Source organism: Centrocercus urophasianus, unplaced genomic scaffold (assembly GCF_019232065.1).
Source record: "Centrocercus urophasianus isolate 14NV4802_14NV808 unplaced genomic scaffold, USGS_Curo_1.0 seq_16, whole genome shotgun sequence".
NCBI lineage: Eukaryota > Metazoa > Chordata > Aves > Galliformes > Phasianidae > Centrocercus > Centrocercus urophasianus.
Window position 1 is genome coordinate 42,603,884 of NW_024884711.1, and position 13,394 is coordinate 42,617,277.

Consider the following 13,394-nt stretch of genomic DNA (forward strand, 5'->3'; position numbering starts at 1 on the left):
CAAAAACACAGGTGGCATTTTTGCTGGTACTTACAAAATAAGTGGCAAGAAAACACTTCCGTGCTCTATATTATTTTTTCTTAACAATCTGTGTTTCATAAAAGTTGGTAAAAATCTTCCAATATGTGATAACAGTAAAAGAAAGAGGAGAGAAAATTTGCAACATATGGAGCAGCGAACAATTTGCTATTTGCAGTATATTACATGATAGTGTGTATGGTGCCTGCCGGGGGCAAAATAATCACACTAAACTCCTATTCCTCCATATGGCATAATTACTTACAATAAAAATACTCAGCTTGAAAGTAATGCTGTAGAATATATATTTATTTCCCCGAATAAACACTCAAAGAGTACTGAAATTCGGTCTCGCTGGGTGTCCATAGGACTGCAGTCACGCTGTGGCTCACTTGCTTTCCAATATGAATTTAGGATTGGAATGTTTTCAAAATGCAGAGCAATATTTCATTCCAGAAGCTTCTAAACTATGTAAGTTGCAAGTGACTTTTCACTGAAGTACAGTGGTCTTGGATGTTAATACACATAAACACCTGAATAATTTATATTCCTCTGCTCAGCAATCCACAAGGATGAAGAAGATAACCATATGTTACATTGGAAGCTAATAGTTTACGGAATTTTATATTTTCCAGTTTTTTAGATCTCTTATAACAGATTTTAAAGATCATTATCCATGAGAAAGGTCATTGGAAAAATATGGAAAAAAAAATGCAGCAGAACTAGGAATTTCTCCTACATCTCTAAGAATCACTGCTTTTAACAACATTTCCCCTCCCACAGATAACTATCATATATGTCTGTATACAGACAGTGATGCATTTTCTTATGTGTCTAGTAACACAGCATTGAGATTAAACTTTGCAAGGATATAATTTACGTACCTCCTGCTCTTTCTGTAACAATTCCATGGCTTCCCGAAATTTCCTTTCTTTTGCCTCTGTCTCAGCAATGGTGGCCTTATTCTGGTCTTCGTATGCCATTGTTACTACAGCCAGAATCAAATTGACTAGATAAAATGAGCCCAGAAAGATGACCAGCATGAAGAAGAGTATATACACCTTCCCAGAAGCTCTGAGGGTCTGTAAGCACAACACCCCAGGGATAAAAATTACCATATTTAATACCAAATAGGTTTTCTGAAATTCTTTAGGGGCACTCAGATTTCTAGACAAAGTGCTTTAGGCAGATTAAGATAAATGTATCTCTCAGCCTTTTCTTCCCCATCTTTATAATGCCATCTCACATGAACCTATGATCATGTCCCATGAGGATGGCTGAGGAGGCACTGTTGCGTTTTGAAGGACAATAGAGAACCCTTTCAGCAATTTTCTTGAAGGCTGTAAGACAGCAGTGTAATAGGACTACAGCTTGGAAACTCTTGAACATCCCTTTTTAGGGAGTTGAGGGGGGACCACAGCTTGCTGGAAGGGAGAAGAGAGGATGAGGGCACAATGACTTCTGGCTACTAGTTTTATTTGAGGTTTTCTCTCTAGCCATTTTCTGCTTCAGATATTGTTCCTTCTGGATGACTGGTTCTGAATAAAACACAAAGCTGGTACCTGCTGATACAGACGTTCCCAGTAGTCCTGGGTCATCAAGCGGAATAAGGAGAGAAAAGCCCAGCCAAATGTATCAAAACTGGTGAAATCATGATCAGGATTTGGCCCAATTTTCTTGCATGTATATTCTGGAGGACAGGTCCTAGAGGTGATAGTAAGAAGGGCAGTTCTTTTAACTGAAGGTTTTGGAGAAACACTTCAGCTCATATGAGAGTTTGGATTATTTATTTAGTTTTGCTTTTCATTATACTGAAAGCCAAACTTCTACTCCTGGCAGTAATTGGCTGGAAATTGGAGAAGGAAAAAAGCAGCACCTATAAGTCAGCAACAGAAAAAGAGTCTGGAAAAAACTGCTAACCCAGGCTGAACAAAACTTCTAACCCTGGCCAACTCCTTCACCATCATTCCCATGAGACCCTTTGTGTTTTCAACTCTAGTGCATCCATTGGGAAGAGAAAGATTGTCCTTCTGGAAGGAATTTAGACCTGAATAAGAAAGCTACACTTCATTCTCAACATGTGTTAAATTATCTGACTCCCACTGTAATTTACTGTTTGAGTTCTGCAGTCAAGGAAAGCCAGGAATCTCTACTTCATTTTCATTTCTTATAACAGAGCAAACAGAGAAGCACTGAGGCAGAGAAAAGTTCCAAACAAGAAATGTTCTGAAGTACATTTACCCAGCTCCAGGACCACATAGCAAGATGTCCGAGGTGCCCGGCTTAATGGCAAAGTGTTCTATAAACAAAAGAGAGGAAGAGAGAGAGAGAATGAGAAAATGTAAAACCAATACATTTTCTAGTCTGTATCCTCTGTATTTGAATAGAGGTGGTGGTAATACCAGTGAGCTGTAAGTGTATGTGCACACGTGCAAATGACTTCAAACAAATACAAAAAGAATACTGAAGGAAAAGAGATGGGTTTCCCTACACTCATAGCAACTGCTCCCTATTGCAAGGTGGCCTTTCCTCACTTATACACAAGCTTCTCTATATGCATACATTTCAGACTGAGGTAATGCCTTAAAACAGAAAGCTTTTACAATATTATCTCTTTGGCACATCTATAGAAGCCAACAAAGAAGGGGAGGGTGCAGGCTCAAGAATAGCTTCACACTTGGCAACTGTTAGCCTATTCTCTTGCCCATGTCAATTGGCACTCTAAAAAAACAGTTTGGACATTTTGGGGGATAACATAGATCATTTCTGCTTCTAAGCAATAAAAAGAAAGTCCTGCTTGGAGGAGGAAGAAAGAGTCTTTGGCAATACAGATAAAAACCATGCCTGTCAAAAAAACAGGTCCTAACCCTCAGCTGAGAAATACTGATTTGTCCATCAGGACGCTGAAGCCATGCTCTTTTTGATCTCTTCTATTTCTCTTTGCATGAGTTACTCTAATGCCTGAGCTAGCAGCAGACTGAAATGAATAGCTCAATGCTAAGGAGTAATTAGTGCTATTAAGATGTGGGTTTATTATTCCAGATGTAAGGGACATCTCATCTCTTCCTGATGCTTCTCAAATCTCAGGTGGACTTATCAGATAAGTCAGTGCGATTCAGAGCCAGCATGGGAATGCTTAATATCTGTTCTACTGTACCACATAAATGCACCATGCAGGCTACTTTCTGCCCATGTTTTGTTTGGCTCTGCTCCTGCCAACTGACAATAGTTTATCAGTTGATTCAGTGACTGAGATTCGGAAGATTATAGTAATGTTTGGTGTCCATGTTGGAGTGAGAACTTCACATTAGGACAGGACCAAGACAGCCTGTAGAAAATACGTCAAAAAGTCATTTAATTGAAAACTGGCCTTACAACATGGCAACTCATAAGTCTTGAAAGAACGCTTCCATTAAATCTGTCTGGTACCTCCCGGGTTTTTTTTGTCATCATTGCAAATGATCCTGCATGAAGGGTGGAAAAGACAGGATGGGAACAAGACAAAGTTTGAGAAGCAACATAGATTATGAATCTCTTGAGGCTTGCCTTCTCTGGGCCTTTACACTGCAAATGTTCTGTCTTCTCAGATCCCTGCTCCACACTTCTGTCACCAGCTCCAGTCAAGTCATACATGAAAGACGTATATTTTATATACATCTTTATGTATATTTATATATACACACATTTGTTATAACAGGGAAGGGAAAGGGAACTTTCCTGGATGGCTGCAAGCTGCTCTGGCAATGTGAAGGGCATTATCAGGTAGCTGCTCATCCAGACATCGTACTCCATATACAACAGTAGTTACACATGCACATTCTGGTCATTACAGTGCCAGATAAAAAAAGAATTAAGAAGAACAATTACCTGCATAATCAGCAAATGTTGCAAAAATGGATTCCCATGTTTTGTTATTTAAAAAATCTGTGATACTGGAATCCGTATAATTCTTCATGCATTTGTATCTCAGATTGCCCTTGAAAAGCTGGAGGCCTATGAGGGCAAAGACACTCAGGCAGAAAACAGTCAGGATCATCACATTGGCAAGTTTCTTAACAGACTGGATTAGTGCACCTACAATGACCTTGAGCCCTAGGGAGACAATATACAATGAGAAAAACATGATGAAAAACTGAGAGCTGTTAATACAAGAACATTTTTTTTGCATTTGATTGACCCAGATGTTCTGTTATTCCCTTTAAGTTATCTAGGCAAGGATGAGGGACCAGGGATAGTCTGGTGGATAGCCTTCACATACACAAAGAGTAACATGCATATGCAAACTGAGAATCAATGACCAATCTGCATGCAATAATGAATGTGATCAAAAAGACCAGAAAGACAACACAAGGGCAACACACTGGTTCTGGGTTTGCATTTAGTCATGAGGAAACAACCACTAACTTTATAACTTTATAAGAGAAAGGTGGGAAAAAAGCAACAATAAAGCATTGTCCCAGGGATGCAGAAATATATAGCCTGTTTTGTTGCCAGAGGAGTTTCTGTTGAACCATCACACATAGACTAGCTAGAAGTACGCCATAAAATCAACATAATAACATGCTATCAAAATCATTACTATATAATAAAAAAAAATTAAACACAGTATTGTTTATATTGCTTGATTTATTCTATTTGGGCCAGCTGGACTGGGAAAATATTTGTGCCTAGCAATTAAGCTGCACCTGCAATTGGTGAAAGATACACAAAGAAAATAACAGGAAGGAAGGAAGGGATGAAGGAAGAGAGGAAGAAGGAGAAAAGAGGGGAAGGAAGGAATGAAAAAGAAGGAAAATCCAACATTTTGATTGGAGTAAATAATCAGCTGTAAACCACATAGGATTCCTTACCTGGGAGTACTGAAATGGTTTTTAAGGCTCTCAGAACCCTGAATGTCCGAAGGACCGACACGCTCCCCAGGTTGCTGAATGCTCCCACAAATCTGTAGAGTCAGGACATCTTAATTAGAGTAAACCAGACACTTATTTTAGTCTTTATTTTTAACTTTTAATCATCCTGAGTGTATTTTGTATGTTAACAAACTACATATCAAGAGGTTTTTTTTGAGATTCATACAATAGAAAGCCTTTTCTGGATTATTTGAATTTACTCATAAGGTTTCTCTTTATTTGTGTGAAGTATCTTAAAATATTATGCACTTAAAATATAAAGAAAGATATCACTGAAAGTTATTCAGTTCAGGCTGAACCAATATGAATCTATCTCTCTTCCATATCTGCTTGTAATCACTATGAAAACTTTCTAATTATCGCAAACTGAAGCTTGGAACTGTGAATTTTGAATGTAATCCACTGTGCTGGTGTCCATACTGCTCTGTTCTTAAATCTACACTTTCATTCTCAACAGGAACTCATGTTGGACAGCTATTACACTGAAATGCATTCGAGTAAAAGGGCCGCAGAGTGGCATGAGATGGGACTGAAGAGATTAACTGTATCTTGCTCCATTCCCTTTTTGTAAGATAAGTGCATCATAGCTGAACAAGGGAAGAGTCAATGGTTATTGACTCTACATGGCCATCTGTACTAGCTGGTTTCAGATGTATCCTTTTTTTAATTTTATTTTTTTGCACTGCAGACTGCCTTTGACACCTTAGTAATGAAATATTTAAATACAGAGAAGTACAGGTAGTGTCCCTATTTTATTTGTTCCCACTTACGCCATTACGATCACACTGAAATCCAACCAGTTCCAGGGATCTCGAAGGAAAGTGAATTCATTTAGACAGAAGCCTCTTGCCAATATTTTTATCAATGATTCAAAAGTGTAAATGCCAGTGAAAGTAAATCTAAGCACCAAAGGAAAACAGCAACATTAGTAATTACTGTAAGAGGATAAGAAACACAAACTATTTACTGTCAAGGCCAACAAATCAAGGAAATGTCATGGAGAAGTGATGGAAAAACTCTTATTGATTTCAGGGCCTTTATAGACAGTTAGAGACAGTAGTTGACAACCATCCCACCATGGCTGCTAACACACATACCTTTTTTTTTCTTTTCTTTTCTTTTTTTTTTTGCATTCAGTAATTTCTTTTGAACTCTTCCATGTGAATCTCCAGAATCTGAGTAACACAGAACTTCCAGCTACTTGCTAAAATAAGGATCAAAATTCATGCCTCATTCTGGTTTCAAGTAGCCCAGTAAATGTAGGATATTCAGTGTATTATTTACTTGAGGTACACTGCATCCATTTCTATACAGATGGTTAAAAAGCTTAGACAAATGCAAAGCTAGAGGATTTTCAATTTAAGACAGCAATTATTCTTATTAATGGAAAATTATCAGTAAAAGCTCTTCTGGACTTATTGAGCGCACTTATTTCAACAAGGTAGCAATCTCCCTAAGGAACTCAAAAGGCATTCATTTGGTACTCAGTAAATGCAGTAGGAAATTATACATATGTAGTACTTCCCTCTTCATTTGGAAAGAATTATTCCAAGATTATTATTGAAATGCATTTGAACGGCAGTTTTGATGCCAACAGCAAGTATAACTCTTATCTAAACTTTAGTGCTCTCATAGGCAGGGAAGTGTCCTCTGGAGATACATGAATTAATACCATGAAGATTCTTGTTCCTGCTTGTCTAAGAGTTTGCCACTCCCAGCTGTTTCAGCATCAGAAATCATGAAACAGATTTTATAACTGTTTGGAAATTAATTTGGAATCTATTCCTTTATGTTGTGTTAGCACTATCATATTCTAACATTTTTATAAAGAAATTTCTAATATTTTTATAAAAAGCAAATAGCTACCAAATAACTTCAGAAAGTAGGATAATGAACTGGAGTGGTAGGACAGACATGATGCAAGCTCAACAGAACTTCTACAGAACATTATCTACACTAATGCTCTCCTGTAACCCCATAATTACTGTACTTACTGAGTCCAGAGACAAAAATACTGCCTCAAAGCAAAACCTTACTAACACAAGCAACAGTTTTCTAAACTCCTCATAAAGTACCTTGTATGAAAGATAGAAAGTAGGCTAAATAGTCAATTAGGATTACAAAACTGAAATACATACAGACCCACAGATACTTACTCAACATATTTGTTCCATGATGGAGATGAACTCCTAGAGGACTCATTCCGAGCCATGAACACACAATTAGTTATAATTGTGCATATTATAAACCAAGTGAATAACGTAAGACATGGGAGTGAAGGCAAAGAATACGACATCAAATTAGAAAGTTACATATCCCACTGTTTATGAAATTAATATTTTCAATACTTTTTAAAGCACACACAAGGACTGCAAGCACACGTATTTACTGACTCTGAGTCACATTAGATGACAACACGCTGCCCTCATTATTTATGCCATCTTACTTGCTGTGGAGGTACTGGGCATTGCAGACTTGGTAAAATGATCCCTAACCACTGAGACAGAGTGAGAGAAAAGATGCCTTTTTAATTTAATTTTACAGCAAAAAAATTGTTAAATAGAGACTGCCTGACTCGCCCAAGGTCTCAGCAGCAACCAGGATATTACTGGAAACTGAACCCATTTGGTATCACATAATTTCAGTTTTCCTTGCACAAGGAAGTTCGATACAAGCTTGTGTGAATAAACAAATTTTACTGTTCTGTTTCTACCCCTTGTTTCCTTTTTTACAACTTACGCAATTGGTGGGGTTTTACCTTCAAATAAACTGGGAGCTTGACATTGCTGAGAGCAAAGGTTTGCTGGTAACAAATTGAAGTTCCATTGCAATGTAAGCACTGATGATAAAGTAGTTCCCGTAGAACTCCAGTAGAAGTATGTTTATTTTTAAGTGAAATGAATAGTTCATAGAAGTTGAATAACCTCCAGCATCACTCACTCCTAAACTGTGAAATCTCTATTCTTATGTAGGGCATAAGTAGGGCAAAGTCTGCCATGATATTTGTGGATGTCTCAAAGGATATTAGATGCCAACTCTTGGTTGGCAGCTATTCTCTGGGACCTGCTGACTATAAGTTCAGAAGTAGAACACAGGCATTTAGCTCAAGTGTTGATACCTAAGATGAAGTGCCTGACTCTGGAGTTGAACCTCACGTTAAGTGTCATACTACATCTTTGGCAACCTAGGATGCAGATGAGCATGGGAAAGACATCTACTCCCTTTCGATCACCAGTGCTTTCAGTCCCCAATAAAATGCCTTGGATTTAACTGTAGGCACAGCCAAATATTGCCACAAACTCAGGAGATGGACCACAAGTGCTGAAACAACAATAACAGTGAACTTGTTACCCAAGGAAGCCCTCAGATGAGAGCCATCCAGGGATGCCTGTATCCTGCTATGACCACAACTTTGGATCTGTTTCAATAGTACATGGAGGGGAGATGGCTGAAAACCTAACCTCTCTGCAGTAACATCACAGACTGCACTGGCTCTGATTTATTCTTGAGTGACAGCATTTTTGCTCCAAGCACCAAAATGGAAAAATACCCTAATGAGTCCCATTTTCCAAGTGTGTGATTTGGTAGAAAGTAGAAAGTCAGGCTTCAAAACCCTGAGTACTCATAAAACTCTTTATTACTAAATAGAATAAGAATGTAAAGACAATGGTAATATCTAAAGTAAACCGTAATTAGAAGTTGTGTGGAATGAGGAAAACCTAGAGGCATTCAATGCTCTAAAACATAACAGGAAAGAGTAACAGAGATCTTTGTAACAAAAGAGAGTGAATGAAGCCAAAAAAGGATATGAATGTATTGAAATTTTAATTGCTGCTCTTCGGATGGGATGGAAAGGACTGAGGATCCATAAGGCACGTGTGGCCGTGAACCGGAAGATTGTTTTCTGTTTGTTTACCACTATGAAGATCTTAAAATTAAACATAAAGAAACAAAGTAAAACATTCAGGAAGCTAAAGACAATTTTTTTTTTTTTTAATTACACCTTGTTCTATGAAAGGCTTTGATGTTAGCTTCTGTTTGCTTGTTTAAATGAGTAGACCTTAATATTTTGCAACACTTTTATCATAAATGATGGATGAGTTCATATCCATTAACTATCAATGCGGAAAAAAATCTCAGCATGAACTTCCTTTTTTAAGCCTTGTTCGTTATGAAGAACACAAAACGAATTTTGCTTATGACTATACTCTTCAGGTAAATTGGACCTCTGAATCAAACTGTACAATGGTGAAAGAAAGAGTCGCAGACTTAAATGTTATTTGTCAATATGGATAGTGATCCTCCAGCTCTAAGACTAGAAATTAACTCAAATTATTTCTCAATTTCTCAAGCAATAAGCTTCATTTTAATGTATTATTTCCCATTCTTCCTCTGTTTATTAAAAATTATTTTTTTCAAGCACACTTGACTAGAATATGGAGCTTGAATAAATAGGTTTAAGTGGTTCACCAGCAAATGTTTTATAGTAATTCTTATATTAGGATGATCATTCATTGTGCATGTTCACAGAGCACAACTGCTGAAACAGAGAAAGAGAGTTTAAAACTATAAAAATAAAGAAAATTTCCAAAATTATTATCATTTCTGGTAAATCTGAGTCAAAACCCCATTTTCTTCCTTTGTCCATTTCACTTTAGATATTTCCATTCTGATTTAAATAGTAATGCAGTTCATGATATTTAATTCCTGTAATTAAATTTTTTTTTTTCCTGAAAATTACAGCATGTCATTCAGCTATGCCAACTTCCCACACTGTTGTAACAGAGGAAGGGATTATTGTTTTTCCAAAGGAGTATAAACAAGATCATTTCATAGGTCATTCACGTGAACATTTTGTAGCCACATTACAAAACAAATTAAGGTATTAATGGTTTGGTTGGCTCTAACCTTGCGATCTTTGTAGTATGGGTCAAGGTCTTCCAGTGGTTCCCCAATGAGTTCTGGAGGAGGATTTCCATAGAGAGCTGGCAATTTCTGGAAAGCTTTTAGGTCAAGCTGAGGACGTGGTTTCTCCTCAGGTTTCTGGTCTAAGGTACTTTTTTGATGATCCTTCTTGGCAGCAATTCTCTTTTCAATGGCAGCCAAGGATTCTGGAGTGAATTTACGGAAGTTGTTGGTACCAGGTAGTAGGAAGTCAGCCATTTTTCATTCTTCTCTTCCTGTCAGTGATTTTATCCAAATAGAAAATGACTGAAAGAGAAATTAAAATTGGTAACTGGAGAACAGCTCAGTAATGAAAGTTAAAACTCTTCCTCCATGCATGCCATAAACACACATTTCTCCGCCATCATGTTATAAAATATGTCAATGATCAGTATGTTTTTCAACGAGATGTCTGTTCAGTATTGATTTTAAATTATGTGTATCTAATTGGATGGGGGAAAACCTCTATAACTTCAAGAAGGTATTTATACCTATTAGCATGAACACTCATGTTTGGACAAACACAAGGTGCTGGCTTAATTTAGTATTTGGAACTGGGATACTAAGAACCACTGAACGCAACATCATCCAATACACGGAAGCTACTTCTGCAATAGAAAGAACACGTTTGAGAACAGCTAGTGCTGATGTAACCATTCAGATGTATAGCCCATCCTTGTGGTGCTGAGGACATCAGCACAAGGACAAGCAGTGTCCAAGTGTCGGAAGAAAAGCCTGCTGGGTGAAACATTGATAGAAATGGCAATAGACATCCTCAGCTTTCTCTGAAAAACCTTTCATTGCATAAACAGATTTGCTGCTGGATTCTGTGCAACAACATCTAGAGAAGTGCCTCTTAATGGCTGCAAAAGGTTTCTCCAGCCATTCCCTTCTAAGCTACCACTTTTTCACTCCTCCTAAAGATCACTTGGAACAGAGGTTTCTGTTTTGTTTCTTCAGGATTGAAAGGTTACGTGTAGATCTGTATTAGCTTCCTGCACGGATTTTCACGAAGGGCTTACTGCTTGTTTTATGAAGCATATCCTCAGGGGCAGTGTTAGGTCACATTTATTTGGGTCACTCTGCAAATTTTAGCCATTCCTGAAAAGGCTTTGATTACATTTTGGTAATCATTTTTGTAATTTGATTGCCACAGGAGGACGAATGAGACCTGATTTAACTTGTGACACACTGACTGACATGGACAGAAATAAGTTATCTGACAAATATCCATAAAAGCTTGGTATTTTGTACTCAAATGTTAGAACAACAACAATTAAGAGATACAAGATAAACACTTCACATGGTTTCATGAAGAATTTTCATCAGATACTAGATAAAATCCATTCACCTAAATATTGTCAGAGACTATAGCATGGCAGCACAGAAAACACCTTTGTATTTCATGGCTGTGGCTAATTTTGCATTATTTGCCTTAATACAGAGACACCTATATCTAATCTAGTCATCTTATGGTTTTTGATGAATCAAGTTGATAAAGTTTACAACAGCTGAAACCACAGAATCATAGAATGACTTGGATTCAAGGGACCCCGAGGATCATCAAATTCCAACTCCCTTACAATAAGCAGAGTTGCCGATGGGTATATATGATGAAGAAACCCATCCATTAAGAAATAAAATAGCCTACAGAGCAGTTTGATTTTTGGGGGGATCAATTGAGAGCTTGAAGACACTGCAAAAAACCTCAAAGAAAGCCCAGGAAGTCCACATAAATTGACAGTGAAAAAAAATTGAAAATGATACAAACTGTAGGAGGATCCAGACCTTGTGCTAAAAGCTCTGCAAGGAGATTTCTTCAAGGTTTTTTTTCTCATTGAGTATGACCTCTGGGACTAGGGCCAAGCCTTTCCATCCACCTTCACTTCAACACAGCCTTCAATATTGACTATATAAGTAGCAGTCTGAGCTCATTTTAAAAGTTTAGATTACAATCCATGCTCCTGTAGCCTTCTTTTCCACTACGTGGAACATCCCAGGATAACACCAAGTCTGAATCAAGAGGCTTTGTTTTAATGCTAATAAATTATTTTCCACCTGTGTGCTGACTCCCCAGCAACACAACACAATTTCAGTTCTCAACAGACACAATGTGATTTCAGTTGTCCTCAAAACTGTGGAACCATTGCTGCAAAAACAGCTGAAGGACAGTGATGAACTAACCATGGTGAATGCTCTTAATTCTTCCAGGCTTCCCACCTGTCTGATTTAAATAAGCATACAAAATAACGAATACAAAAATTAACCACTTACTCTCAAACTTTTAAGACGCTTAGCCAAAGCAGCTTCATTTTGTCGATACTCACAGTAATTTAGATGCTGGTGGTGTCAATAATGAGAGCTGTGAATGATGCATGAAATGACACCATTTGTGCACAATGCATGGAAGGAATACAATAGTTGCTGTACACTGCATTGTGCCAAATAATCCACACATAATCAACCCTCCACACGGTACTTCCATAAAAGCCTACCTGATTGCAGAAGTTCACCATTAAAGTTCTGGTCCTGTTGCAGATTTCTTAAGTTTTCTCTCCTTTCTTCCATTAAGTTTTCTTTCAAGTCCCTGAAAGTAACCTTTGGTCGCCACACTGTTCTCCCCCAGGACTACTCTAAGGCATAACAAAATCCTAGCACCCAAAGTGGTGCTGGGATAAGGGCTGGAGAAGGCACGGAGACAGGTAGAGTCTGTAGAGCCTCAGCCAGAGCTGGAAATCAGGCAAGGGATTCTCCCTCCTGGTGCAGGTGGATTTACAAATTGCTCCACGGGTGAACAACCATTAAGGAAAGGAAATGGAGGCTTTCCTTTGCTGTTTCACACATGAGCAGTAAAAACTTGCACTGATAGCAGCCACATGCTTTGGAGAGACTGAATTGAACTTTTTGTTCACAGGCAATTGTGAGCTAATCAGCCTATTCCTATTCCTGAATAAAATATAATGAATATTAAACTTGGAGTAATCTCAAAAAACCTGTTCCAGGTTCATTCAAGCTATATTACTAGTTTCTGTTGCTCTTGTCTCAGAGAGTGTACAGCTGATTTTAATTTTATATATGAACAAAGCATGATTTATCAATTTGACCACAGTAAAAGGTTTTAATGTAAATCTGTTTTTGTTCATGAAGCAATAATGCATTGTTTTCGTCTTTTCTCAAGAGGTATATCATCTGAGAACAGTGTGAAGCTTAAGGTCTCTTTAAAATAAAGCATTCTTACCCTTCAACAGACTGAATTTCTGAGCATCCTGAATGAAATCAACAAGCTGAAGAAGAGAACCATAGAAATTGTTGATTATTTGGCTTTTTGGATTTCAAAGGTACTCCCTATGAAGTGTTTTTCAAAGAGCAAATGTGTAGCCAGAGAGCTTTCTGAACTAAAATTCCTTTCTTCCAAGTGTCTTTTCCAATTTAGAAATATTCATTTTGACGGGCAAGGAAACAAGATTATTATCAGAGACATTTTCTTTCCTTTTCCTGCAATTACAATCACTCCAACTCAAT

The 13,394-nt window shown here is 37.6% G+C and overlaps 1 protein-coding gene across 1 annotated transcript in view; it reads right to left on the reverse strand.

Annotated features, from left to right (window-relative positions):
- Positions 1 to 10,091, reverse strand: part of LOC122159646 (sodium channel protein type 5 subunit alpha-like) — a 28,973-nt gene extending 18,882 nt beyond the window's left edge. Inside the window, exons 1-9 of the mRNA XM_042817433.1 lie at positions 9,837 to 10,091; positions 8,738 to 8,856; positions 7,085 to 7,189; positions 5,699 to 5,827; positions 4,869 to 4,960; positions 3,886 to 4,110; positions 2,260 to 2,317; positions 1,581 to 1,722; positions 903 to 1,100 (exon numbers count right to left, since the gene is read on the reverse strand). Of these exons, the coding sequence (XP_042673367.1) occupies positions 903 to 1,100; positions 1,581 to 1,722; positions 2,260 to 2,317; positions 3,886 to 4,110; positions 4,869 to 4,960; positions 5,699 to 5,827; positions 7,085 to 7,189; positions 8,738 to 8,856; positions 9,837 to 10,091 (1,323 nt within the window). The remainder of the gene's footprint in view (positions 1 to 902; positions 1,101 to 1,580; positions 1,723 to 2,259; positions 2,318 to 3,885; positions 4,111 to 4,868; positions 4,961 to 5,698; positions 5,828 to 7,084; positions 7,190 to 8,737; positions 8,857 to 9,836) is intronic.
- Between the last annotated feature and the right edge of the window lie 3,303 nt (positions 10,092 to 13,394).